Source organism: Narcine bancroftii, chromosome 4 (assembly GCF_036971445.1).
Source record: "Narcine bancroftii isolate sNarBan1 chromosome 4, sNarBan1.hap1, whole genome shotgun sequence".
Lineage (NCBI taxonomy): Eukaryota > Metazoa > Chordata > Chondrichthyes > Torpediniformes > Narcinidae > Narcine > Narcine bancroftii.
Window position 1 is genome coordinate 19,221,703 of NC_091472.1, and position 24,622 is coordinate 19,246,324.

General features: G+C 45.5%; 1 protein-coding gene across 3 annotated transcripts in view; it reads left to right on the forward strand.

Moving 5' to 3' along the window:
- The first annotated feature begins 222 nt into the window (after positions 1 to 222).
- The window catches only part of adss2 (adenylosuccinate synthase 2), a 118,968-nt gene continuing 94,568 nt past the window's right edge, over positions 223 to 24,622 (forward strand). The window contains exon 1 of one of the 3 annotated variants that reach the window (XM_069930868.1): positions 223 to 493. In XM_069930868.1, coding sequence (XP_069786969.1) covers positions 293 to 493 — 201 coding nt within the window. In that variant the 5' untranslated portion in view covers positions 223 to 292. The remainder of the gene's footprint in view (positions 494 to 24,622) is intronic. The other 2 variants (XM_069930869.1, XM_069930870.1) reach the window with 2 other exon arrangements.

Genomic DNA, 24,622 nt, shown 5'->3' on the forward strand with positions numbered 1-24,622 from the left:
GGGGGATGGGGAAGACAATGAAGGGGGAGGGGAGGGGGTGGGGATGGGAATGAAGGGGGAGGGGAGTGGGGATGGGGAGGGGGGTTGGGAATGGGGAGGGGAGGGGGGGTTGGGGATGGGGCAGCCAGAGATGCAGGAGGCCCCCTCCCTCCCGCAGCGAGAGGAGGCGGGGCGCTGGCCAGGCTCAGGGCGGGAAAGGCGGGGCCTGGCGCACCGAGGGGAGGAGCCACGCCACGAGCGGCCGGTCGTCACACGCCCGGGCTTTCACACACACACACCCCCCGGCGGCATCATGACGGAGAACGGCAGCGGCTCGAACGCGGAGACGAACGGCGGGCCGGAGCCGGGCGAAAGGCTCCGGCGGCGGATGCTGAAGCAGGCCGAGCCGGGCAACAGAGTGACGGTGGTGCTGGGCGCCCAGTGGGGGGACGAGGGCAAGGGCAAGGTGGTGGATCTGCTGGCGCAGGATGCCGACATGGTGTGCAGGTGCCAGGTGAGCGAGGCCGGGAAATCCCCCCCCCCCCCCAATCCCCCCCCCAATCCCCACCCCCACCCCGCCAAGGTTAGAGGCCGGCCGGCCTTCTCCCCGGGCTTCGGCCTGCAGGCTTGGGGTGCGGGGAGATACGGTCTGTGGCCTCTGCACCCGGATCGGGGAAGAAACAACCCACCTCGAAGGATCAGCCCCCCCCCACCTTCCTTCCCGCCCCCCCCCACCTTCCTTCCCGCCCCCCCCCACCTTCCTTCCCGCCCCCCCCCACCTTCCTTCCCGCCCCCCCCCACCTTCCTTCCCGCCCCCCCCCACCTTCCTTCCCGCCCCCCCCCCACCTTCCTTCCCGCCCCCCCCCACCTTCCTTCCCGCCCCCCCCACCTTCCTTCCCGCCCCCCCCACCTTCCTTCCCGCCCCCCCCCACCTTCCTTCCCGCCCCCCCCACCTTTTCCTTCCCGCCCCCCCCACCTTTTCCTTCCCGCCCCCCCCCACCTTTTCCTTCCCGCCCCCCCCCACCTTTTCCTTCCCGCCCCCCCCCACCTTTTCCTTCCCGCCCCCCCCCCACCTTTTCCTTCCCGCCCCCCCCCCCACGATGTTCGCAATGACCCCCTTTCCTCACCTCATTTTGCTCTGTCTATTTACTGACGTTCCTTTCTCCTCACTCTACTTCCTCTCCCCCTGTTGTTCGGTCGGTCGCCCCCTCCTTTTTTTGGGGGGGGGGGGAGGGGAACGTTAACACTGAGCACGTGGCTTCTTCACCGCGCGGCTTCAGCAAAACGGGAGAAACGCGCGCGCGTCTCTTTTGAGCGGGAGAAACTGTTTTATTTGGAGGAACCGACATGTGGATTGTCTCAGCTCCCTCCTTCCCCCCCCCTCCTTCCCCCCCCCCTCCTTCCCCCCCCTCCTTCCCCCCCCCTCCTCCTTCCTCCCCCCCTCCTTCCTCCCCCCCCCTTCCTCCCCCCCCCTTCCTCCCCCCCCTTCCTCCCCCCCTTCCTCCCCCTCCTTCCCCCCCCTCCTTCCTCCCCCCTCCTTCCCCCCCCTCCTTCCTCCCCCCTCCTTCCTCCCCCCTCCTTCCTCCCCCCTCCTTCCTCCCCCCTCCTTCCTCCCCCCCTCCTTCCTCCCCCCTCCTTCCCCCCCCCTCCTTCCCCCCCTCCTTCCTCCCCCCCTCCTTCCTCCCCCCCCCCTTCCTCCCCCCCCCTTCCTCCCCCCCCTTCCTCCCCCCTCCTTCCCCCCCCTCCTTCCTCCCCCCTCCTTCCTCCCCCCTCCTTCCTCCCCCCTCCTTCCTCCCCCCTCCTTCCTCCCCCCTCCTTCCTCCCCCCTCCTTCCTCCCCCCTCCTTCCTCCCCCCTCCTTCCTCCCCCCTCCTTCCTCCCCCTCCTTCCTCCCCCCTCCTTCCTCCCCCCTCCTTCCTCCCCCCCTCCTTCCTCCCCCCTCCTTCCTCCCCCCTCCTTCCTCCCCCCTCCTTCCTCCCCCCTCCTTCCTCCCCCCTCCTTCCTCCCCCCTCCTTCCTCCCCCCTCCTTCCTCCCCCCCTCCTTCCTCCCCCCTCCTTCCTCCCCCCTCCTTCCTCCCCCCCTCCTTCCTCCCCCCTCCTTCCTCCCCCCTCCTTCCTCCCCCCTCCTTCCTCCCCCCCTCCTTCCTCCCCCCCTCCTTCCTCCCCCCTCCTTCCTCCCCCCTCCTTCCTCCCCCCCTCCTTCCTCCCCCCTCCTTCCTCCCCCCTCCTTCCCCCCTCCTTCCTCCCCCCCTCCTTCCTCCCCCCTCCTTCCTCCCCCCTCCTTCCTCCCCCCCCTCCTTCCCCCCCCCACTCCTTCCCCCCCCACTCCTTCCCCCCCCACTCCTTCCCCCCCCACTCCTTCCCCCCCCTCCTTCCCCCCCCTCCTTCCCCCCCCTCCTTCCCCCCCCCTCCTTCCTCCCCCCCTCCTTCCTCCCCCCCCTCCTTCCTCCCCCCTCCTTCCTCCCCCCTCCTTCCTCCCCCCTCCTTCCCCCCCCCTCCTTCCTCCCACCACTCCTTCCCCCCCCACTCCTTCCCCCCCCTCCTTCCCCCCCCCTCCTTCCCCCCCCCCTCCTTCCTCCCCCCCCTCCTTCCTCCCCCCCCTCCTTCCTCCCCCCCCTCCTTCCTCCCCCCCCTCCTTCCTCCCCCCCCTCCTTCCTCCCCCCCCTCCTTCCTCCCCCCCCTCCTTCCTCCCCCCCCTCCTTCCTCCCCCCCCTCCTTCCTCCCCCCCTCCTTCCTCCCCCCCTCCTTCCTCCCCCCCCTCCTTCCTCCCCCCCCTCCTTCCTCCCCCCTCTCCCCAACCACGAGGCTAAAGCTAATAATTTAAGAAAAAAGTTGCTCTGTTGTTTTGCATGAAAGTGCAGCTGAAAGGAAGTAGCTTTTTCATCACCCTATAAAATTGGGGGTTTTCTCTTTTTTAATAACAAGATTGCATGGAAGATAGAGTCTTATCTTATCCTTCAGTGGGTCCTATAGAGCTTGAAAAGAGCTGTATGAAACAATTGAGCTATAAAAGGAGATTTTGCAGTCTGTGTAGAGATACCAGTTAGACTAGTGATTCCCAAAGTGGGTGGTGCTACCCGGTGGGGGCTGTGGAAAGATTCAAGGGGCTGTGGTGATAGAGTATAGAAGCGAGGAAGTGATGCTGTGACTGTTTAAGGTGTTGGCGAGGCCAGGTTTGGAGTATTGTGTTAAGTTCTGGTCTCCAAATTATAGGAAGGATATAGATAAGGTGGAGAGGGTGCAGAGAAGATTTACCATGATGTTGTCTGGCTTAAAATACCTAGAGTACAAAGAAAGATTGAAGAGGTTAGGACTTTCTTCATTGGAATGTAGATGGTTGAGAGGGGATTTGATAGAGGTGTTTAAAATTATGGAGGAAATAGATAGACTAGATGCAAGTAGACTCTTCCCCCTGAGAGCAGGGGAGGTTGAATCAAGAGGACACAAGTTGAGGGTAAGGGGGCAAAATTTTAGGAGAAACATTAGAGGATGATTCTTTACTCAGAGAGTGGTGTCTGAATGGAATAATCTTCTGGAGGAAATAGTTGAGGCAGAGTCAATTCTTTCAGTTAAGAGGAGGCTGGATATATACATCGATTGGGGGGAGGGGGTTTGGAGGGTTATGGGCGGAGAATAGGTGGGGGGATCTAGTGGGGTTGTTTGAGTGAACTTGAAGGGCCGAGATGGCCTGTTTTCATGCCATAAATTGTTATATGGTTATATTTTTCCTCCGTTGTATATGGTTATTATACATCAATGAGCTCTCTGAACCCTTCTCCATTAACAATGGCGTGAAGCAAGGCTGCGTTCTCGCACCAACCCTCTTTTCAATCTTCTTCAGCATGATGCTGAACCATGAAAGACCTCAACAATGAAGACGCTGTTTACATCTGGTACCGCACGGATGGCAGTCTCTTCAATCTGAGGCACCTGCAAGCTTACACCAAGGCACAAGAGCAACTTGTCCGTTGCCCATTCAGAGCCAGCTCTTCAGCGCTTGACGTCCTGTTTTGCGGAAACTGCCAAAATGCTTGACCTGGAAGTCAGCCTGAAGAAAACTGAGGTCCTCCATCAGCCAGCTCCCCACCATGACTACCAGCCCCCCCACATCTCCATTGGGCACACAAAACTCAAAACAGTCAACCAGTTTACCTATCTCGGCTGCACCATTTCATCGGATGCAAGGATCGACAATGAGATAGACAACAGACTCGCCAAGGCAAATAGCGCCTTTGGAAGACTATACAAAAGAGTCTGGAAAAACAACCAACTGAAAAACCTCACAAAAATTAGCGTATAGAGAGCCGTTGTCATACCCACACTCCTGTTCGGCTCCGAATCATGGGTCCTCTATCGGCATCACCTACGGCTTCTAGAACGCTTCCACCAGCGTTGTCTCTGCTCCATCCTCAACATTAATTGGAGCGACTTCATCTCCAACATCGAAGTACTCGAGATGGCAGAGGCCGACAGCATCGAATCTACACTGCTGAAGATCAGACTGCGCTGGGTAGGTCACGTCTCCAGAATGGAGGACCATCGCCTTCCCAAGATCGTGTTGTATGGTGAGCTCTCCACTGGCCACCGAGACAGGTGCACCAAAGAAGAGGTACAAGGACTGCCTAAAGAAAACTCTTGGTGCCTGCCACATTGACCACCGCCAGTGGGCTGATATCGCCTCAAACCGTGCATCTTGGCGCCTCACAGTTCGGTGGGCAGCAACCTCCTTTGAAGAAGACCGCAGAGCCCACCTCACTGACAAAAGACAAAGGAGGAAAAACCCAACACCCAACCCCAACCAACCAATTTTCCCCTGCAACCGTGTCTGCCTGTCCCGCATCGGACTTGTCAGCCACAAACGAGCCTGCAGCTGACGTGGACATTATCCCTCCATAAATCTTCGTCCGCAAAGCCAAGCCAAAGAAAGAAAGAAGAAGATACATGGAGCTGGCCTGCCTACTGATGACTCATACCCTATGACTTCTCCCCTGTGGTCCTGGGCCATAAAGGTTGAGCCACCTGTCTCTTCCCTCCATTTCCTATACCTGGATCTGAGCCAGTAACGTTCTTCTGTCTACTTAAAGCCTATTGTTTCCTCAGCCTAGTCTTGGTGGTTGCTGATGGTACACTACAAGGGCGATGAGGAAAAAGGGGTCATTCGGAACATTTGTATCTTGGTGCTCTGAGATGTTGGGCCTCGAAATGATGGTTGAATGAATCCGCCAGATCTGGCCACAACCCTACTGCAGGAGAGTGGACCGTCACCATGTACTGGTCTGCCCTTTCTGACACTGCAGTTCCACCACTGCATGGATGTATGCAGGACCTCGGTGTGGCCCGACGGAGGTGCTGATTGGGGGCGGGGGGGGGGTATGGCCTAACCTATGCCCTTTGCAGATGAATCCTGACCATTGCTCAACTTCCCTGCACAATGCTCCTTTCAGATTCCAAAAAGCGAATATTGTAAGTTAGCCCTACATTCTTTCTACTTACCAAGCCTGAACATGCACGGCCCTCTCCGAGTACTCAAGCCCTTCCAGCAGTCTCCTTCGCTATCTTATCAACTGCTGTACAGATTAAAGACCGCACCATTCCTTCAGATAGGGAAGGATGGTGGTCACCAAATGTCTCACTACTGCAGTTCCCTCAGGGATCTCACGGCTGTGGGCACCCTCATATAGTCCAGTCACTAGAGCCCAGTCACTAAGGGCCCTAATCACATCTTCTTTCATGCGCCAACATTGTCCTTGAGGGGCCCATCACCTGGACAGCAACTTCTTCCAAAGGGATGTGTTGCCCTCAGACAGCCTCCTGACTGCATAACCCTCCCAGATATCTGCTTCCGATTAGGGTATGCTCACGCTGGTACCAGCCACGTCCCAGATCTGGAGCAGCCATGTGGCCATAGCTCAAACTACTGTACATTGACCAGCCAGCATGCTAACTGCGTGCCTTTATTCTCTCTGGCCCAGGTTTCCCCATCGGGGAGCATTGTTGATGCAGCATCATTTACACTTCACCTTTTAACTGGGTGATATTGTGATCCTTTTGTCACAAGACTTTGTGTCAGTGCTACAGGAAGACTGTCAGCACCAAACGATTCCTCTACGGATCCCCTAACATCCTGTGAACTCTGGTTATTTGAGGAGGGACACAAGATGGTGGCCAATCTCCTCCCCTTACAAGTCCACACTATGCTCCTCCAGCATGCTGGCCAGACTGCTGAACCCAGCAGTATCTTTGATTGACCACAATACTCTGCCCCCTGTACTCGTGGGGCCCTTCATTTTAGCCTTTTGCCAGAACATTGGTCCCATTCAATTGCCCAGTTGTGTTTCCTTGAATCATTCTCGTAGCACCAATATGTGGTAGGAAAACAGGACAATCCTCACTATGTGTCAGTACAAAACGGTGAACTTTATTTACACATGACACCAATAAATTTACACATGACACCAATAAATAGGAGATATACATGCACCTGCATGCAAACCAGTATTGCTCTGATACAAGTTTGCAAAACAATACCAACGCTAATTTGTGGGTTTATACAATCAGTACCTACCTCCCATATTGCGACAAACAGGAACGGCACACCAATTAATAAGGTGATGTGTATCTATCTACAAATTACAAGGGTGAGACAATAGTTTTAAATTTGCAGTGGACCTAATACCAAGAAAGAGGTGTGTGTTCGTAGTATGTGGGGGTGGTGGGGCGCTAGAGATGTGGACTGGGAGCCAAGGGGACAGCAGCCTGAAAAACTTTGGGAACCACTGATTTAGACCATCATATTCATGTTTATGTCAATAACATTATACAGAAGTGAGTCTTTCAGCCCACCCCATACGCTCTTCCATTTTTTAGCACTTGGCCCTGGTATTTCCATTGCTTGATTAGATACTTCTTAAATATTGTAGAAGTCTCTGCCTTTCATTCTCATTTAGGCATTATGTTCATAATCCAGCCACCTGAATGAAAATGTTCTTCCTCAGATTTCCTCATATGGTTCTTTCCTCAAAATTTTCTACCTCTTGCTTTAAATCCAAGCCTTCACGTTTGCTATGGGGAAAAGTTTCTCACTATTTATGCCACTCATTCTTCTATCAGGAATGTATCATTAGCTATGTCCTCTCATTCTGCTCCAAGAAAAACTAATCCACTCTCTTCTCGTAACTGAAACATACCATCCAAAGGAGCATCCTGGTAAACCTGATATGCATCCTCTCTAGTGCAGTCATGTTCTCATTGTAACCAAAAATGCACACAGTGTTTTTAGTGCAGATCTGGTACTATAACCTTCATGTTCTTGTTCTCTTGGCGAATGAAGATAGGTATCTGTGAAATCTTCTTAACCACTTTCAGGAATACTTGGATTTGCATGCATAGAAGTTTATCGATACTCTTTCTTAGCCGTACCATTCCTTGGGCCTGGCTTGTTTTTATACTCTTGAAATGTGTTATCTCATACTAATCAAGATTAAATTCCATCTGCCATTTTATCAATTTCTTCAACATCGTGCAATACCTTTTTCCACTGTCAATAATACCATAACTTTTTGTGTATTTTGGTGACCTGGTGATATTGGAATGTTTCAGAAAGTATCTTTAAGAAGATGGATGCAAACAGCTTCAGGAAAGAAATTTTAAAATTGGCAGTGGAGCATATTGCTGGCAGTTGTAAAGAGATTAAATTGGAAAAGATCAAAGTGCCCAGAAGTGGTGGTGAACAGATATCCTGGAGATTAGAGTGCTCGAGATTAGGGATAAGGACTGCTTAAAACATTGGAGTGATTAGCAATTAGTAACAAACAATTTAAAATGTGATGATATTGGGATTGAAAGTATGCACAGAACTTTGTTGGACTACATAATAATGAAAGCACATCTTTTTTAAAAAAAAAAAGTATATAGCATTGAGGCCTTTCAGTAAGACCAAGCATCAGTAATACCTTGTCATTTGGAAAACAAATAAAACTGCAGATTCTTGAATTTGAAACAAAATAGTTAAATGTTGGAAGAACTCTCCAAGTTAAGCAGATCTGTGGAAAGGGAAACCAGCTAAATGTTTTGGGTCAGAGACAATTTCCCCCATCCCTGACCTGAAATGTTAACTGGTTTTTATTTCCACAGTAGCTGCTTGACTTGTTTAGTTCTTAAATAATTTCCATTTCTTTTTTCCTCAATATTTGCTCAGTAATACTGCACTTTCAAAAGGTTCCATCATTTTTAAAATAATCAGCCCACTCTCTTAACCAGTGAAGAAGCCCCTTTACAATAAGGAGTAAAGGGAAGCTAGTGATTTGGGTGAGACATTAGGCTTGTTGTGATGGTTTGTATCATATTTTATATTGTATATAGATATGTTTTTGAAGGAGATCGATTGTGGGAGTAGGGTAGATCACAAACAAACACTTTACAAAACTGATCACATTTAAAATGCAAGAGCTCTGCTCAAACGAGCCACTCCGGGCCCAGTGCCTTTGTAAAGACAATGGAAACTGCTTTGCTGAAGGTTTTCACAAGGAGGTGCAAACAGAAGAACCCGAGCTCAAGAAACTTCAAAAGTAGGTGTAAATGGATTAAAGCAACAGACGAACAGGCTCAAGTTTGGGTCCGGTTCCACAATCAGTCTGGTTGCAGTTTGTTGTTCCAAGAAGGTCATGTGGTTTTGCAAGTAGAGAGAGAAGAGACCAAACTGACTTTCTGTGAGAGAGAGAGAAAACTGGCTTTTGCAGTCATGGCAAGCTGGCAGCTTGTTGAAACCCCATTTTGAAGACTGGCTGAGAGTTCTGAGTTCAGCCTGTTGAAAACCCTTGTGGTCCATACAAGAGGAAATGACTGGCCAGAGTGTTTTACCTGAAATAAGGGAAACAAAAGGAACTCTGTGGCCACCTGCAGAAGAAGAGGTTATCATTTAAAAAAACCTGATGGGGTAAGTTTCTTCGGCAAGACACTGAATTGGCTGATCGGAGGGCATCTGTGTGTGTCCAACAAGCAACGAATCTCTCTCTGAAACCAACAAGAACTTTCTTGAGAGGTAACCATTTAAGCACCAAAGTTTGGTAAAAATTCATAAATTTTAAATTCTGTGCACAGTATAAGAATTGCCTGATACTGGTGAACTTGGAGAAGTGAGATTAGACTGTGAATCAAAGAGCTTTTCTGAAATTGTACACATTACATTTATGGGGGTTAAGTTAATAATAATAAGTTAAAGTTTGATCCTGTTTTTATGTTTAAAAAAAATTAAAAATGACTTTTGTTTAAGTAACCATTTGTCTTGGATAATTTTTATTGCTGCTGGGATTTGGCATCCTCTGGGCCTGTAACATTGTGTAAAAGATTTAGTTGGATTGATAACAGAAGAGTGGAGAATACATGTGATGCTGCCCAGTATTGCGGCCTTGATCAGTAATCATCTTAAATTTTGTTCTAGGGTTTTATTGCATTGAGAAGAGTTGTTCGCTTTTCTTACAACTGTGCGTTTAAATGTAATTAATCAAATCTGAAGTATTTTTGGATGTTTCCAAGAGAGGGTGGGATGCTATTTAAAAAATTTGACTGAGCATTATTTTCTAAATGTTTAATACATTTGGTTTTCAAAGTAGGGAAAGCTGGGGTTGATGCATTACATTTTAAATATGTTATATATTTGTATCGAATAAAGTTACAGTTAGAATTAAACAGAAAATTGGTGTAGACCAGCCATTCTCAATGGCGACGTTACAGTTTCTTTCCCCCCCCCCCACCCCCCTCACTTGGGGGGGGCCTACAGCACATTTAAATAAAAGTCTTGCTTTCTTTTTCACCTCATTTTTATGTAGTCGGTAGGGAAGGGGGATCCGCAGTAGAATCCTCTGCGGGCCTGAGAATGGCTGGTTTAGAGTTAGCCAACTAGGTTTCTTTATTTGGTCAATTTTTCAGTGTCTGGGCATTTGACAAAATTAGTGTTTATTACCCATCTCTAATTGTACTTGAGATGATCGTTATGAGCTTCCTTCAACTGCAGTCTTTATGATGTAAATAGTCCAACGGAGCTGTCCGTGAGGAAGTTCCTTGCTTTGTTGCTGGTGATATCTTTCCAAATGAGGATGGTGTGTGACTTGGATGAAAACCTGCTCATGTGCTATTTGCCCTTGGAGTTGGAGGAAACACGGTTGGATGGCACTGTAAGAATATTGGAGGTGCATTTTATAAATGGTGCAGGATTATTTTTTTTTGAGAAAGGGAAATGGAAATATTCCATGACCTGAAAATGTACATGAGAGCAGTAGATGATGGAAATCCAGAGCAAAAGTGGAAAATGCTGGAAACAATCAGTAGGTCAGGAGGCATCTGGAGAGAGAGAACAACATTTCAGGTTGAGGACAGATAGATGCTGCCTAATCTTTGAACATTTCCAGCATACAGATAGTCTCTGATTTATGATTTTTCAAAGTTACAATGGTTCAAATCCGTACTGTACTTTGAATTTTGGTTAGGCTATGATGTTCAGTGTCTCCTAACAGCCCCGTGTTAGTCCCCACACTTAACCCACTGCTCGTTCTCTCCCGACGGCTCCGTGTCAGTCCCCACACTGATCCCACTGCCTCGTTCTTTTCCCACAGCCCCGTGTCAGTCCCCACACTGATCCTACTGCCTCGTTCTTTCCCCACAGCCCTGCCCGTGTCAGTCCCCACACTTAACCCACTGCTCGTTCTCTCCTGACGGCCCCGTGTCAGTCCCCACACTGATCCCATTGCCTCGTTCTTTTCCCACAGCCCCGTGTCAGTCCCCACACTGATCCCACTGCCTTGTTCTTTCCCCACAGCCCCGCCCGTGTCAGTCCCCACACTTAACCCACTGCTCGTTCTCTCCCAACGGCCTCGTGTCAGTCCCCACATTGCCTCGTGTCAGTCCCCACACTGATCCCACTGCCTTGTTCTTTCCCCACAGCCCCGTCCGTGTCAGTCCCCACCCTTAACCCACTGCCCGCTCTCTCCCGACGGCTCCGTGTCAGTCCCCACACTGATCCCACTGCCTTGTTCTTTTCCCACAGCCCCATGTCAATCCCCACACTGATCCCACTGCCCTTTTATGACTAATGATTTTGTTTCAGCTTAGGATGGGAGCGCCAGAATGTAACCAGAAGTTGAGAACTACCTGTATTTCAACATTCCATTACTCATTTGGCATGCACCTTGGAAATGTTTTGTTACCACGCTAGAATGTACGTTTACAGAAAATGTTGTGGAGCACCTCTATGCACTTTACAGAATCCCAGCCTGTGATCAGCTTTACACTTGGCTTGAGGGCTTGTGATCAAAAATAACTCATGGAGGGTCTCTATTTGAAATGTCAATAATTTTCACCTTTCCCCACTCTAAAATACTGTTTGATCTGCTGAATTTCTTCAGCCATTTGTCTTTTTGCTCCAGATTCCAGTCTCCTGTGTGTCCCTGCTAGAAAAATTCATTGATAAACTTTTTTGAAAAACTTGTTGCCTAGAGGTGCTCAACAATATTTTCTGAATTGAGATTGATTTCTTTGTTAATTCACAGACTGTGCACACTAAACATAAAATACATTAGTCTGGTAAATGTTACTTTAGAGTCAAAGGAAAAGTACCAGAGGTAAAACAAGTTGATCATATTATGTTTCTTCTAACCCATAGCAGCAGGCCAAAAGTGTCAATCAAGCAAATGGAAACTATTATAAATTTTAATATCTGCTGTCATTCAGCAACTGTTGATTAATAACGTGCAATATTTTCCTTCAAATGGAAAATACAGCTACCAAAACTCTGCAGAACAAATAATCAATTCCAGTTGCATTTAATAAGGCACTGACACTCACCTGCTCTGAAATGGTTACTGAAAATTAGAACAATTGTCTTTCTCTTTCAAAGTAACCTTGGTGGTGAAATACTCTGGCTGAGAGAACAGGTGGCAAATCAAGTCACATGTCACCACATTTTGCCTGTGTTGCATTTAGCTTGCTGGAACTGCCTTGTGAAGCAAATCAACGGAGGGCATGACTGCTGGTGCAGTAAGAACTGCCTATTTACATTGGTCAGATTTGATGCTTTTTTTTAAACTGATATACAGTGAATCCTCGTTAGAACGCGGTAGTTGGGGTCCAAGATTTCATACCGCGTTACAGCAGGAAAACAGAATACTGTGACTCAAACCCTATATTAAGTCCTTTAAACTCCACATATTAACATCCACATCTTGTAAACGAGTCAGAGTCCAAGCGATTCCGCGGATTAACTAATCGCGTTCTAACGAGGTTTCACTGTACTTTCTGGATAGCAAAGTGCAACTCTGATTTCATCAAATATCAAGGTCATTATGTACGTGGCACTTTTGAAAGGGTTGTCAAAATTGAAGCCAACTTCCCTGTTTTTTTCATAACTTTGTATTCAAAAAAGAATGCAATTTGTTACAGATATTAATTAATTTGAATGCCATGATGCATTGGCACTCACCTGTGTTACGAGCCCAGAGGACTCCAAGACCCAGCAGAAATAGATATTCACCACAACAAATGGTTACTTTAACAAAAGTTGCTTTTAATTATCTTTAAACATGAAAATAGAATCAAACTTTAACTTATCACTATTGACTTACTTAACCCCCTTCTAATTCTAAGTGTACGTGTAAGTAATGTGTGTGCATCAGTCACCTCAGTATCTTGCTGTCAAAACTTGCCCCATCAGGGTTCTCCAGATGATAACCTCTTTCTTTCACCACAGAGTTCCTATTTGTTTCTCTTATTCCAAGTGAAACATTAGACAGCCAGTTCTCTTCTCTTGCATGAGCTACAAGGGTTTTGACCAGGTCGTCTTCCATTCGGGCTTCCCAGCTACTTCTGCTGGCTGTAACACTGTCAAGTGATCTCTGTGTCTCTCTCACAGAGAGAAAGCCTGTTTGACTCTCTCTGCTTACAAAACCACATGACCCTCTTAAAACAGCAAGCTCTCCTTCCAGACAGCAGCGGCTCCAGCATTCTCCTTCATCTGTTGCCTTTGGTAAACAACAATTCTAAGTCTCTTGAGCACTCTTCAAAGTTCTTGCAAAAGGTGTGAGAAGCCACTATGTCTAGCATTAGCAGAGCTCCAGTATTTCAAATAAGATCTGTTTTAAAGTGTTTGTGACCTACTCTAACAAACCCTTCCCAATTTATCTCTCAAAAACATATCTACATACTCTGTCACATCTGTAAACTGTGGTGTTTGTAAATTGACTTGCATCCCACTACCAAGTGAATTCTGCTGTCCCCCATAAATAATAGTTACAGTGTAAAGTTACTTGTGTACCTTGGACAGTTACACGGAGTTGGGTGATTAACATTGACCAGAGGAAAGCATCAACGACAGTGACCACCACTCCTTGAACTTTGGCATGGCTATGGATAATGATAGGAGTAGACAAAATAAAAAAAAATGTTTAATTAAGGAAGGGCTAATTATGATGGGACGAGGCAGGAACTTGGGATAGTAAATTAGGAGCAGGGAAAAATGCACAGCAGAAATGTGGAGGATGTTTAGGGATCACGTGTGGGGTCTTGGAAAGGTTTCCCTTGATTAGGAATAAAGTGGGGGGGGGGGAGGGGAGAAAACGTGCCTGGAAGCAGAGGAAGTAGGAGAGGTCCTAAATGAATACGTCAGTGTTCACTAGGGAAAAGGGTTCCTAGTGAATGTGAGGTCACTGTATGGCAGGCACAGTTAAGAAAGAGGAAGTACTAGATCTTAAAATTATTTGGATAATTAAGTCACCAAGACCTGACAGGAAGGGAAGAAAGAAATTACTGGGGTTTTGGAGATGATCTTTGTCCTTCTTGGCCACAGAAGAGATATTGGGCAATTGGAAAATGGCAAATGTCGCTCACTTGTTTAAGAAAGATAAGAGTAATAATCCTAGGAATTATCAACCAGTGAGTCTTGTAAACTATTGGAGAGGATTCTTGGGGACAGGACTTATGAGCATTTAGAGAAGCACTGTCTTCTCAGGGATGGTCAGCATGGTTTTGTGAAGTGTAGGTCATGCCTTAAGAACTTTATCATTTTTCAAGGAGGTGACAAAAGAAATTGATGAAGTAAAGGCATTTGGAGTTTAGTAAGGCACTTGACAAGGTCCCCCATGCTTATTCAAAAAGCCATGAGGCATAGAATATGGGGAACTTTGGCTGCTCAGATTCAGAATTTGGCTTGCCTGCAGAAATCTGAGGGTTGTAGCAGATGGAAAGTATTCTGCCTGGATGTCAGTGACTAGTGGCGTTCTACAAGGATCTGTTACAAGATCCCTGCTCTTTGTGAACCTTATAAACTTTATGAAGGAGTGCATCCAAAGAAGTGGACCAGTAAGTTTGCAGATTACACAAAGGTTAGAGGTGTTGTGGATAGAGTACAATGTTGTAGGTTACTAAAGGATATGTTCAGGATGCAGAGTTGGGTGGAGTAGTGGCAGTTGGAGTTCAATCTGGAAAAGTTTGAAATGATACTCTTTGGAAGGTCGAACATGAAGACTGAGTGGGTCTTAATTGCAGGTTCTTAACTGTGGAGGAACAAAGGGATTTTAAGGTCCAGGCCCATAGAACTCTCAAGGTTGCTGCGCAAGTTGATGCGTGGTGTACTGACGAGTTGAAAGCCATAAGGTAATGTTGCAACTCCTTAAAACTCTGGTGAGACCACACTTGGACTATTGCATTCAGTTCTGGTTGCTTCATTGCAGGAAGGTTGCATATGCTTTGGAGAGGGTGCAGAGGAGATTTACCAGGATGTTGCCTAGATTGGAGAATTGTTTTTGTGAAGCAAGGCTGACAGAGATAGAGGTTTTTGGAATGAGGCATAGATAAGGTTGACAGCCAGCACCTTTTTCCCCAGGCTGACAGTGGAAAATACCAGAGAGTATATGTTTAAGGTAAATGGAGGAAAGTTTAGGGAAGATGTCAGAGGCAAGGTTTTGCAAAGCAGTGGGTTCCTGGAATGCTAGCGGTGATGGTGGAGGCTGGTACAACAGGGACATTTGAAAGACTTTGAGATCAGCACATGGATATAAGAAAAATAGAGGGATATTGGTGTGAGGTAGAGTAGGATTATATTGTTGTGCAGTAGGTTTACATGGATTGGCATAACATTCTGCAGAGTTGTATGTTCATCCAGTGCAAGAGAAGAAGATAGTACTTTTAAGGCAGTGTTTAAAAACATTCTAAATTGTATCAAATTGTTCCTTGTCACTCCATGGTTAGTTGATGGAGAATAGAGCATTGAAAGGCAAAAACCATTTTCCACAAGAGCCTTATTGACATAGAGTTTTGATTTTATCTTGAGACTAGAATTAGAGAATGTGTGCTTACTTGCTTCAGTGTCAAGTGTTTAAAATATTTCAATAAATTATGATTTTCCATCATCTCTGCATTTTGGTGTCTGGATTACGTACAGTAAATCACTGCTGATGCCCATTTGATGTAGAAGACAGAATTCTTAACATTACCTTGCCTTGTTCTCTTGAGTATTCGTGACCACAACAAGTTGGAATGTTATTAAACTATGTGGAGTTAAATATTTACATGTGTTTCTTATAACATGTTTGGAATAATTAAAATTTTAATTCAGCCAAGCTTGAGTGTTATGGAATGCTAGTTCAGAAATTTGCAGTATGCCAATAAATGCTTGCTTTGTAGTTCCATGTGAAGAGTGTTGATATCCAGTCATCCATTTTAAATGTTCATTCATTTTTGTCCTCTGGCTGCATCAGTAAGTCAGTTTAGTGAAACTTGGTCAGGTGCATATCTGTTTGTGAAAAGGACTGGATTTAGGTATTTCCATCTGTGCAATACAGTGCAGCATAAAATTGGGCATCTCATTCCATTCTAAAATATATTTTTCTAACAGTTCACAAAACCTGTAAAACCCTAAACTGTGTCTATTTCTTCTTTTGTGTCAGTCTAATTATGTCATGACCTCAAAACATTTCACTTCCACTCTTAATCTTTTGCTAATAAAGACTTTTTGTTTATTCTCTTGTACCATCTTCTATACTGCAATAAATCTTGATTATTCGCTTTGGTAACCAAAGATAACCTGCCACTAAATTCCATATGAGATTCTGGGAAATCTGTGCTTGTCATCTTGGAACACAGAACAGCACAATTCAGCATCAAACTCTTTGGCCCACCATGTCTATGCCAACTATGATGCCAATTTAAACTGCACATTTGCTTGCTCATGATCAGCATCTACCATTCCCTGTCTACTTCTGTGTCCTGTCTAAAAGTCCCTTAGAGGTTGCTATCATATCTGTTTTACTACTACTACTCCTGGCAGTATGTTCCAGGTACATTTTGAAAAGCTTGGCTGGAACCCTCCTTTAATCTATCCCACTCTAACCTTAAACTTATACCCTTTTTGGCACTGGACATTTCTATCCAAGTAAAAAGACCCTGCATACCTAGTCTGCCTACTCATACATGTATTACTTAGTAACAGCTGCTGCCAATTGAAACTCACCAGCTCTTGCCTAATGGTATTGTAATTAGTACTTTCCACCAAATTCCAGTCTCAGTCTACTGAAATGCATTCACCTGGTTAGGGTCGTTTCTAATGTATGATTTAATATGGCTTATTCTTGACTGGATTATCTGAATTCTGTGTCAAGAAACCCTCCTGGATCCTCCTAACAAATTCTGCCTCATCCAAAAACTGACATTAAGGGACTCTCAGGACAAGTCAAGATTAAACTCCAGAAGGTTCTTATCTTGGCCTTCAACATCACAGGCACCAGACTTCACTCCATCGAGGATATCTATGTGTGGTGGTGTCTTTTTTTTAAAAAGAGCAGCCTCTATCCACAAAGGCCCTCACCACCCAGGCCATACCCTACTTACTCTGCTACCATCGGGAAAAAGGTACAGAAGCCTAAAGATGAGCTTTTTCCCCACTGTCATCAGATTCCTGAATAATCAATGAACCAAAGACTCTGCCTTACTTTTTATGCTTTTTTTTAATAGTAATGTTGTAATCCAAAATGAGTGGTGGACTAGCCTCGCCAAGCGAACCCAACTCAGCGCGGACATTGGCGACTTCAGGGGTTTCTACGAGGCTCTAAAGGCTGTGTACGGCCCCTCACCCCAAGTCCAAAGCCCGCTGCGCAGCTCAGACGGCAAAGTCCTCCTCAGCGACAAGATCTCCATCCTCAACCGATGGTCAGAACACTTCCAATCTCTTTTCAGTGCCAACCGCTCAGTCCAAGATTCCGCCCTGCTCCAGCTCCCTCAACAGCCCCTAAGGCTAGAGCTGGATGAGGTCCTCACCCAGGATGAGACATATAAGGCAATCGAACAACTGAAAAGTGGCAAAGCAGCAGGTATGGATGGAATCCCCCCCAGAGGTCTGGAAGGCTGGCGGCAAAACTCTGCATGTCAAACTGCATGAGTTTTTCAAGCTTTGTTGGGACCAAGGAAAACTGCCTCAGGACCTTCGTGATGCCATCATCATCACCCTGTACAAAAACAAAGGCGAGAAATCAGACTGCTCAAACTACAGGGGAATCACGCTGCTCTCCATTGCAGGCAAAATCTTCGCTAGGATTCTCCTAAATAGAATAATATCTAGTGTCGCCGAGAATATTCTCCCAGAATCACAGTGCGGCTTTCGCGCAAACAGAGGAACTACTGACATGGTCTTTGCCCTCAGACAGCTCCAAGAAAAATGCAGAGAACAAAACAAAGGACTCTACATCACCTTTGTTAACCTCACCAAAGCCTTTGACACCGTGAGCAGGAAAGGGCTTTGGCAAATACTAGAGCGCATCGGATGCCCCCCAAAGTTCCTCAACATGATTATCCAACTGCACGAAAACCAACAAGGTCGGGTCAGATACAGCAATGAGCTCTCTGAACCCTTCTCCATTAACAATGGCGTGAAGCAAGGCTGTGTTCTTGCACCAACCCTCTTTTCAATCTTCTTCAGCATGATGCTGAACCAAGCCATGAAAGACCTCAACAATGAAGACGCTGTTTACATCCGGTACCGCACGGATGGCAGTCTCTTCAATCTGAGGCGCCTGCAAGCTCACACCAAGACACAAGAGAAACTTGTCCGTGAACTACTCTTTGCAGACGATGCCGCTTTAGTTGCCCATTCAGAGCCAGCTCTTCAGCGCTTGACGTCCTGTTTTGCGGAAACTGCCAAAATGTTTGGCCTTGAAGTCAGCCTGAAGAAAACGGAGGTCCTCCATCAGCCAGCTCCCCACCATGACTACCAGCCCCCCCACATCTCCATCGGGCACACAAAATTCAAAACGGTCAACCAGTTTACCTATCTCGGCTGCACCATTTCATCAGATGCAAGGATCGACAATGAGATAGACAACAGACTCTCCAAGGCAAATAGCGCCTTTGGAAGACTACACGAGTCTGGAAAAACAACCAACTGAAAAACCTCACAAAGATTAGCGTATACAGAGCCGTTGTCATACCCACACTCCTGTTCGGCTCCGAATCATGGGTCCTGTACCAGCATCACCTACGGCTCCTAGAACGCTTCCACCAGCGTTGTCTCCGCTCCATCCTCAACATTCATTGGAGCGACTTCATCTCCAACATCGAAGTACTCGAGATGGCAGAGGTCGACAGCATCGAGTCCACGCTGCTGAAGATCCAGCTGCGCTGGATGGGTCACGTCTCCAGAATGGAGGACCATTGCCTTCCCAAGATCGTGTTATATGGCGAGCTCTCCACTGGCCACCGTGACAGAGGTGCACCAAAGAAGAGGTACAAGGACTGCCTAAAGAAATCTCTTGGTGCCTGCCACATTGACCACCGCCAGTGGGCTGATATCGCCTCAAACCGTGCATCTTGGCGCCTCACAGTTCGGCGGGCAGCAACCTCCTTTGAAGAAGACTGCAGAGCCCACCTCACTGACAAAAGACAAAGGAGGAAAAACCCAACACCCAACCCCAACCAACCAATTTTCCCCTGCAACCGTGTCTGCCTGTCCCGCATCGGACTTGTCAGCCACAATCGAGCCTGCAGCTGACGTGGACTTTTACCCCCTCCATAAATCTTCGTCCGCGAAGCCAAGCCAAAGTAATGTTGTAAGATGATTATAAAATGAATGTTTGCAACATGATGCTGCTGCAACACTGAACTTCATGATGTGTTCATGACAAAATTCTGATTCTTATCAGTACTGAAGAAGTTAAAATTGCTCATGCAACTACCCTGTGGCTTTTGCCTTTCAGTTATCTGCCTATGTATGTGTTCCTCTGACTCCTGCTGGCTATTGATTGAGAGGCACATAATATAACCCTTTCATAGTGATTGCATCTTTATAATTCTTGAGCTTTTTCAATATTGCCTCACTGGGTGAGCTCTCCAGGATAGCCTACTTTGGTGCCTCTGTGGTATTCTCTAAGATCAGTAGTTCTACTCTGCCATTTCTTTTATATTTTCCTTTTTGCATTTTGAGGCATCTGAACCCTGGAACTTTGAGCTGCTGGTCTTGCCCTTGTCTCAACCAAATCTCTGATGACAACAACATTGTAGTTCCATGAGTTAATCCATAATACTACTTGCATTCAAATAAATAGACTTCAGCCCATTAACCCTATTTTTCTTATTAACCTGGCCCTTCCTGTCCTTTCTTTCAGACTTATTGACTTGGCCTTGGCCTTTCCCTCAGTCTCCCAACTTGCTAACCAGTTTAAATTCTCCTGTGTAGTACTAGCAAATCTCCCTGTGAAAATATTGATGCCCCTCCAGTCTTGGTGCCACACATCCTTGTGATGACAACCACCCTCCACCACACATTAATTTCTCAGTCGTGGAGAGATAAGGGAGCACCAAGTCTACTCAAAAGGTGATCTATCCTGGACACACAATGTCACACTTGTTGATGACAAAATCACTGAGGACCCCTTCCATCCCTCACACAGCATCCTTCATTTGTTCCTGTCGGTAAAGACATACAGAAGTATCAGCTACCACCATCAGGGTGAGAAATGGCTTCCTACGGGCAGTGAGACAGCTGAATGACTAAATAAACTGCTCATACAAACCCTCTGAGATATTATTAAACAATATTTTTTTAATGTTTGTACTGCATATGTTTTGAATGTCTGGATTTGTGTTTGCACTTACACAGAACACTGCTTCATTGGGTTGTACTTTTACAATTGGATGATATTAAACTTGAACCTGTTCAGGACTATTTGTGCTGGATGAGAGCCCAATAAGCCATGCTTCCTGAAGCCCTCCCCTCAGCACCAGCTACCTTAACCACTCATTTAAATGTGCTATCTTTCTATTTCTTGCTTTGCTAACATGTGACACGGACTTTTTTTAAATTTTTGCCTAACACCCTAAATTCTCTTTCCAAGACTTTGTTTCTCTTCCTGTCTATTCCTTTAGTACCAAAATGGGCCATGACCTCTGGCTGCTAATCCTTGCATTTCTGAATGTCCTATGCTCATTCTGAGACATTGACCCTGGCACCTGATAGGCAATGCATTTCTGGATTTAGATGGTACAGTATACTTCAGCTGAGTGGTAATGTTTTGTCAGACCTATCCTTTATAACACTGGGGACAGATCCTGCATTTATATACCTGTGGCCTATTCATAGGGTGAAGTAGCCATATACTAAGGTAGCCAGCAGGATTAGATTGAGTGCATGTTGGCATCCCTTTGGTCTTTGGAGACATGCCTGTCATGTTTTTTCAACCACAATCCATTTTCAATATCCAGATAAACAATACGACTTGGTAATTTGCTGCAGTAGAGGTCTGGTGTATTGACCTTGCCTTCATAATATATAACAAGAATGCTGGTTGTTTGATGGCAAGATTTTTTTGCCCACAATCAAGAGGGAGCATTTTTTTTTGTTGTTGCCAGAATATTAGTGCAATAGGTTCATAGTCAGACAGAGCGGAAACAGACCCTTCAGCTGCAGAATTAAATGTCCCATCTGCCTGCATTTGCCCCATATTCCTTTAAACTCATCCTATCCATATATCTGTCCAGTTTTCTTTCCTCAAGCATTATAGAAATACTTAGCCTCTGTGTAACAAAAAAAGTTATCCCATAGATTCCTGTTAAATCTCTTTCTGCCGTGCCCCCTCGCTTACCCTTTAAATCTGTTCTCTGGTAACTAATTTCCCTACTTTGGGCAAAAGACTGTTTTCGGTCTACTTCTCTTGTGATTTTGTTTGCACTTATACAAGATCACCCCTCATCCTCCTGTATTCCAAGGAATAAAGCCCTAGCCTGCTCAACTTCTCCCTATAGTTCAGCTCCCCATGTCCTGGCAACATCATTGTAAATCATCTCTAATATCTAATACTAATTTCTTATATGACTGTGACATTTGTACCATCAGTGCTGGTATGGTCTAGGTTACCTATCGGAGTAAACGTAGCTAAAGCTACCTTTCAGGCTAATGTGGAGCAAAGCCTCAAATGTTCCACTGGCTTACCCATTACTTTGTGTCTGTGTCTACGTCAACTTTGTTCTTTGCAGTGCAGTACCTCATCATGGAGGAAGGGTCATTTTGTTAAGGGATGGTCCTTGGAATATTCAGCTGCATTTTAAATGGACTACTTGTAGCTTTGTTGTGATGTTTGTGATGAAGGTTTGTTTACTTATTTATTGCAACAGAAAGTACAATTCAACCCACTGGAGTAATCTTCAGAAACCGTGAGGAGCACGCAAGCTTCAGAAACCCCCATTTGAAGTCAAGATCAAACCCATGCCCAACTGTGAGGCTGCTTTGCCATAGTGTAATCCTATTTATGATATTTTTCTAATGTGCATAATTTGGAAATGGTGATATTGAACATTAAAGTAGTTTAAAAATTAATTTTCAACTTTTGGTTTATGGGCTGCTAAAATCTGCTTTTTGCCTCAAATATGATCAAAGGTTGTAAACTTGAAATGCCAGAATGTGATCTCTGTGTGATTTGTTTGATTACATATTTCCTGTTGTCAGCCTCTGGAACAGAAAAATAATTAATCTGTTGTATTCTTCTTGACCTGAGGGATGTATGGGTTTGGTTTGAGATTGCCCCATCTCCTTTAGTCATTGGGTAGTTGGTGAGTTTTGGACTCTTTGTATTCAAACCCAAGCTAAAGCCTAAATTCCAGGCAACATATTTAGAGGCTGGAAAAAGCTAACCACTTGTGTGTGTTTGACAGCTTGTCCTGAATACTGTACTTCAGTCCATGCACTTAGTTATCAGACCTTGTGTTCATCGTCAAACATGTCACTAGACTTTTGCCTTAATTGTATGCTTTCAAGAAGAGTTCCCTGCAAGAGATTAGCTGATTGTCAAAGACCAATAGTGAAGGAGTCATGTGGATCTTGTTAAATTTGTATTGTAATATTTCTGTCTCTTTCATTCTCATCTCTTGGAGGTGGGGGGGGTGTTCTCTTGACTTGTCATTGTCGGGGATTGTGTGTTTTCAGAAAACTCCAGTTTATTGAACAGATGATAGTTCAGAAATGCATGCTTGGTATACTTGATTTGGCAGTTGAATATTTCCTATCTTCTAGTTCTGTAATCCTTTAAAGTATTTGCATCATAGTTTGCCCATTTCCAGCCTTGAAATGAAGCAATTTAACTTTGATTGCAAAGTATATGGATATATGTGTAGCTCAATCAGTATACTGTACTTTTGACTATCAGTCAGAGCTGAATGGGTGAGAAGAAGATCCTCTTATGTTTGCCACTCTGCTTCAAGATTCATGTTTTGCATCAAGAGAAATAAAGTGAATAACTTAAGATTGATGATAAATATTTATTTAGTATAACTTTATGAGAAATGCAAAAGCTTCAGATAGAACAGAACAGTACAGGACAGGCCCTTTGGCCCACAATGTGCTGAACTTTAGACCCTGCCTCCCACATAACCCACCACTTTAAATTCCTCCATATGCTTGTCTAGTAGCCTCTTGAAATTCACCAATGTACCTGCCTCTACCACTGACCCAGGTCGTGCATTCCACGCACCAACCACTCTCTGGGTAATAAAAACTTTCTCTAAGATCTTCCTTGAACTTTCCATTGTTACCTTAAAGTCATGCCCTCTTGTATTGAGCAGTGGTGCTCTGGGAAGGAGGCACTGGCTGTCCACTATCTATTCCTCTTAATATCTTGTATACCTCTATCATGTCACCTCTCATCCTCTTCTCCAAAGAGTAAGGAAGCTGGGGATTTAATCTCTGCTCATAATGCATACTCTAAACCAGGTAGCATCCTGGCAAATTTCCTCAGCAGTCTTTCCAACACTTCCATGTCTTTCCGATAATGAGGCAATCAGAACTGGACACAGTACTCCCTAGTGTGGTCTAACCAGAGTTTTGTAGAGCTGCATCATTGCCTCGTGGCTCTTAAACTCATTCCCTCAATTTATGAAAGCTAACACCCCATAAGCTTTTTAAACGACCCTGTCTCCCTGTGAGGCAACTTTCGGGGATCTGTGGACATGGACCTCTGCTCTTCCACCCTACCAAGAATTCTGCCATTAACTTTGTACTCTTGCCTTGGAGTTTGTCCTTCCAAAGTATACCACCTCACACTTCTCCGGATTGAACTCCATCTGCCACTTCTCAGCCCAGCTCTGCATCCTATCAATGACCCTCTACACCAGTGGTTCCCAACCTTTTTTATGCCCCACACCCCTAAAAAATTTTAATATGTTCTCGCACCCCTTAAAGTAATTATTTAAGAATAAGGGTGAAGGTGGCCAAAACAAATTTGTATAATCAATTGTTAATAATATATAAACAAAAATGAAACTTATGGAAAAGAAAAAAATATTACAACAAATTAAAAGTTGCATAAACCCTACAAAAAAATTAAATTTTCATCCATGCATGAAATTTCTTTTAAAAAAAAATTAAAGAACTAATGTTCAAATGTTCATAAGCCAATTTAAATTTAATGACTCTTTTGTTCCTGTTTATTGCTTAAGAGTTTTTCAAAACGTGGCACTTTGTGGCTGATAGCAGTCCGCGTGTCTGCCTGGGCACCCAAGCGATTTCTAGATTTTGTCTTGATTGACAAAAGGCCACTAAATCCAGACTCGCATAAGTATGTCATTGCGAATGGGATGAGCACAGTTAGTGCTTTTTTACAAAGTCTTGGAAACCTCTCCATTGCCGAACACCAATATTGTTCAAAAGTTTGGCTTTTAAACTGCATTTCAAGAACACGATTTGTGCGCAGTTCAATAAGATCTTCCTTCAGCTCTTCATCATCCGACATATTATCCAAATTGAAGGAGTATGGATTTATAATCCATTCTTCAGAAGTTTCCAGTTCTCCTCCTCCAAAATATCCTTTTGATAGTATTTCCAAATGATCTACAATTTATACACACACACTTGGAATTAGGGACTCATCGTCATCAACCATTTCTTTGAGTGATGGAAAATTTGAAAGATTCCCTCTTTTAACTTGTCGATACCAAAGATGTAACTTTTCTTTGAAAGCATTTAACTTTTTGCAGCATTTCAATATGTTTGTTTTTCCCTTGAATAGATACACTCAGGTCATTCATACGAGTGAAAATATCACTCAAATAGGCTAGCATTTGGTTGAATTCTTGTGATTCCATTTCTCCGGGCAGTTCATAGTCACGTTCCTTCAGAAAAGCTT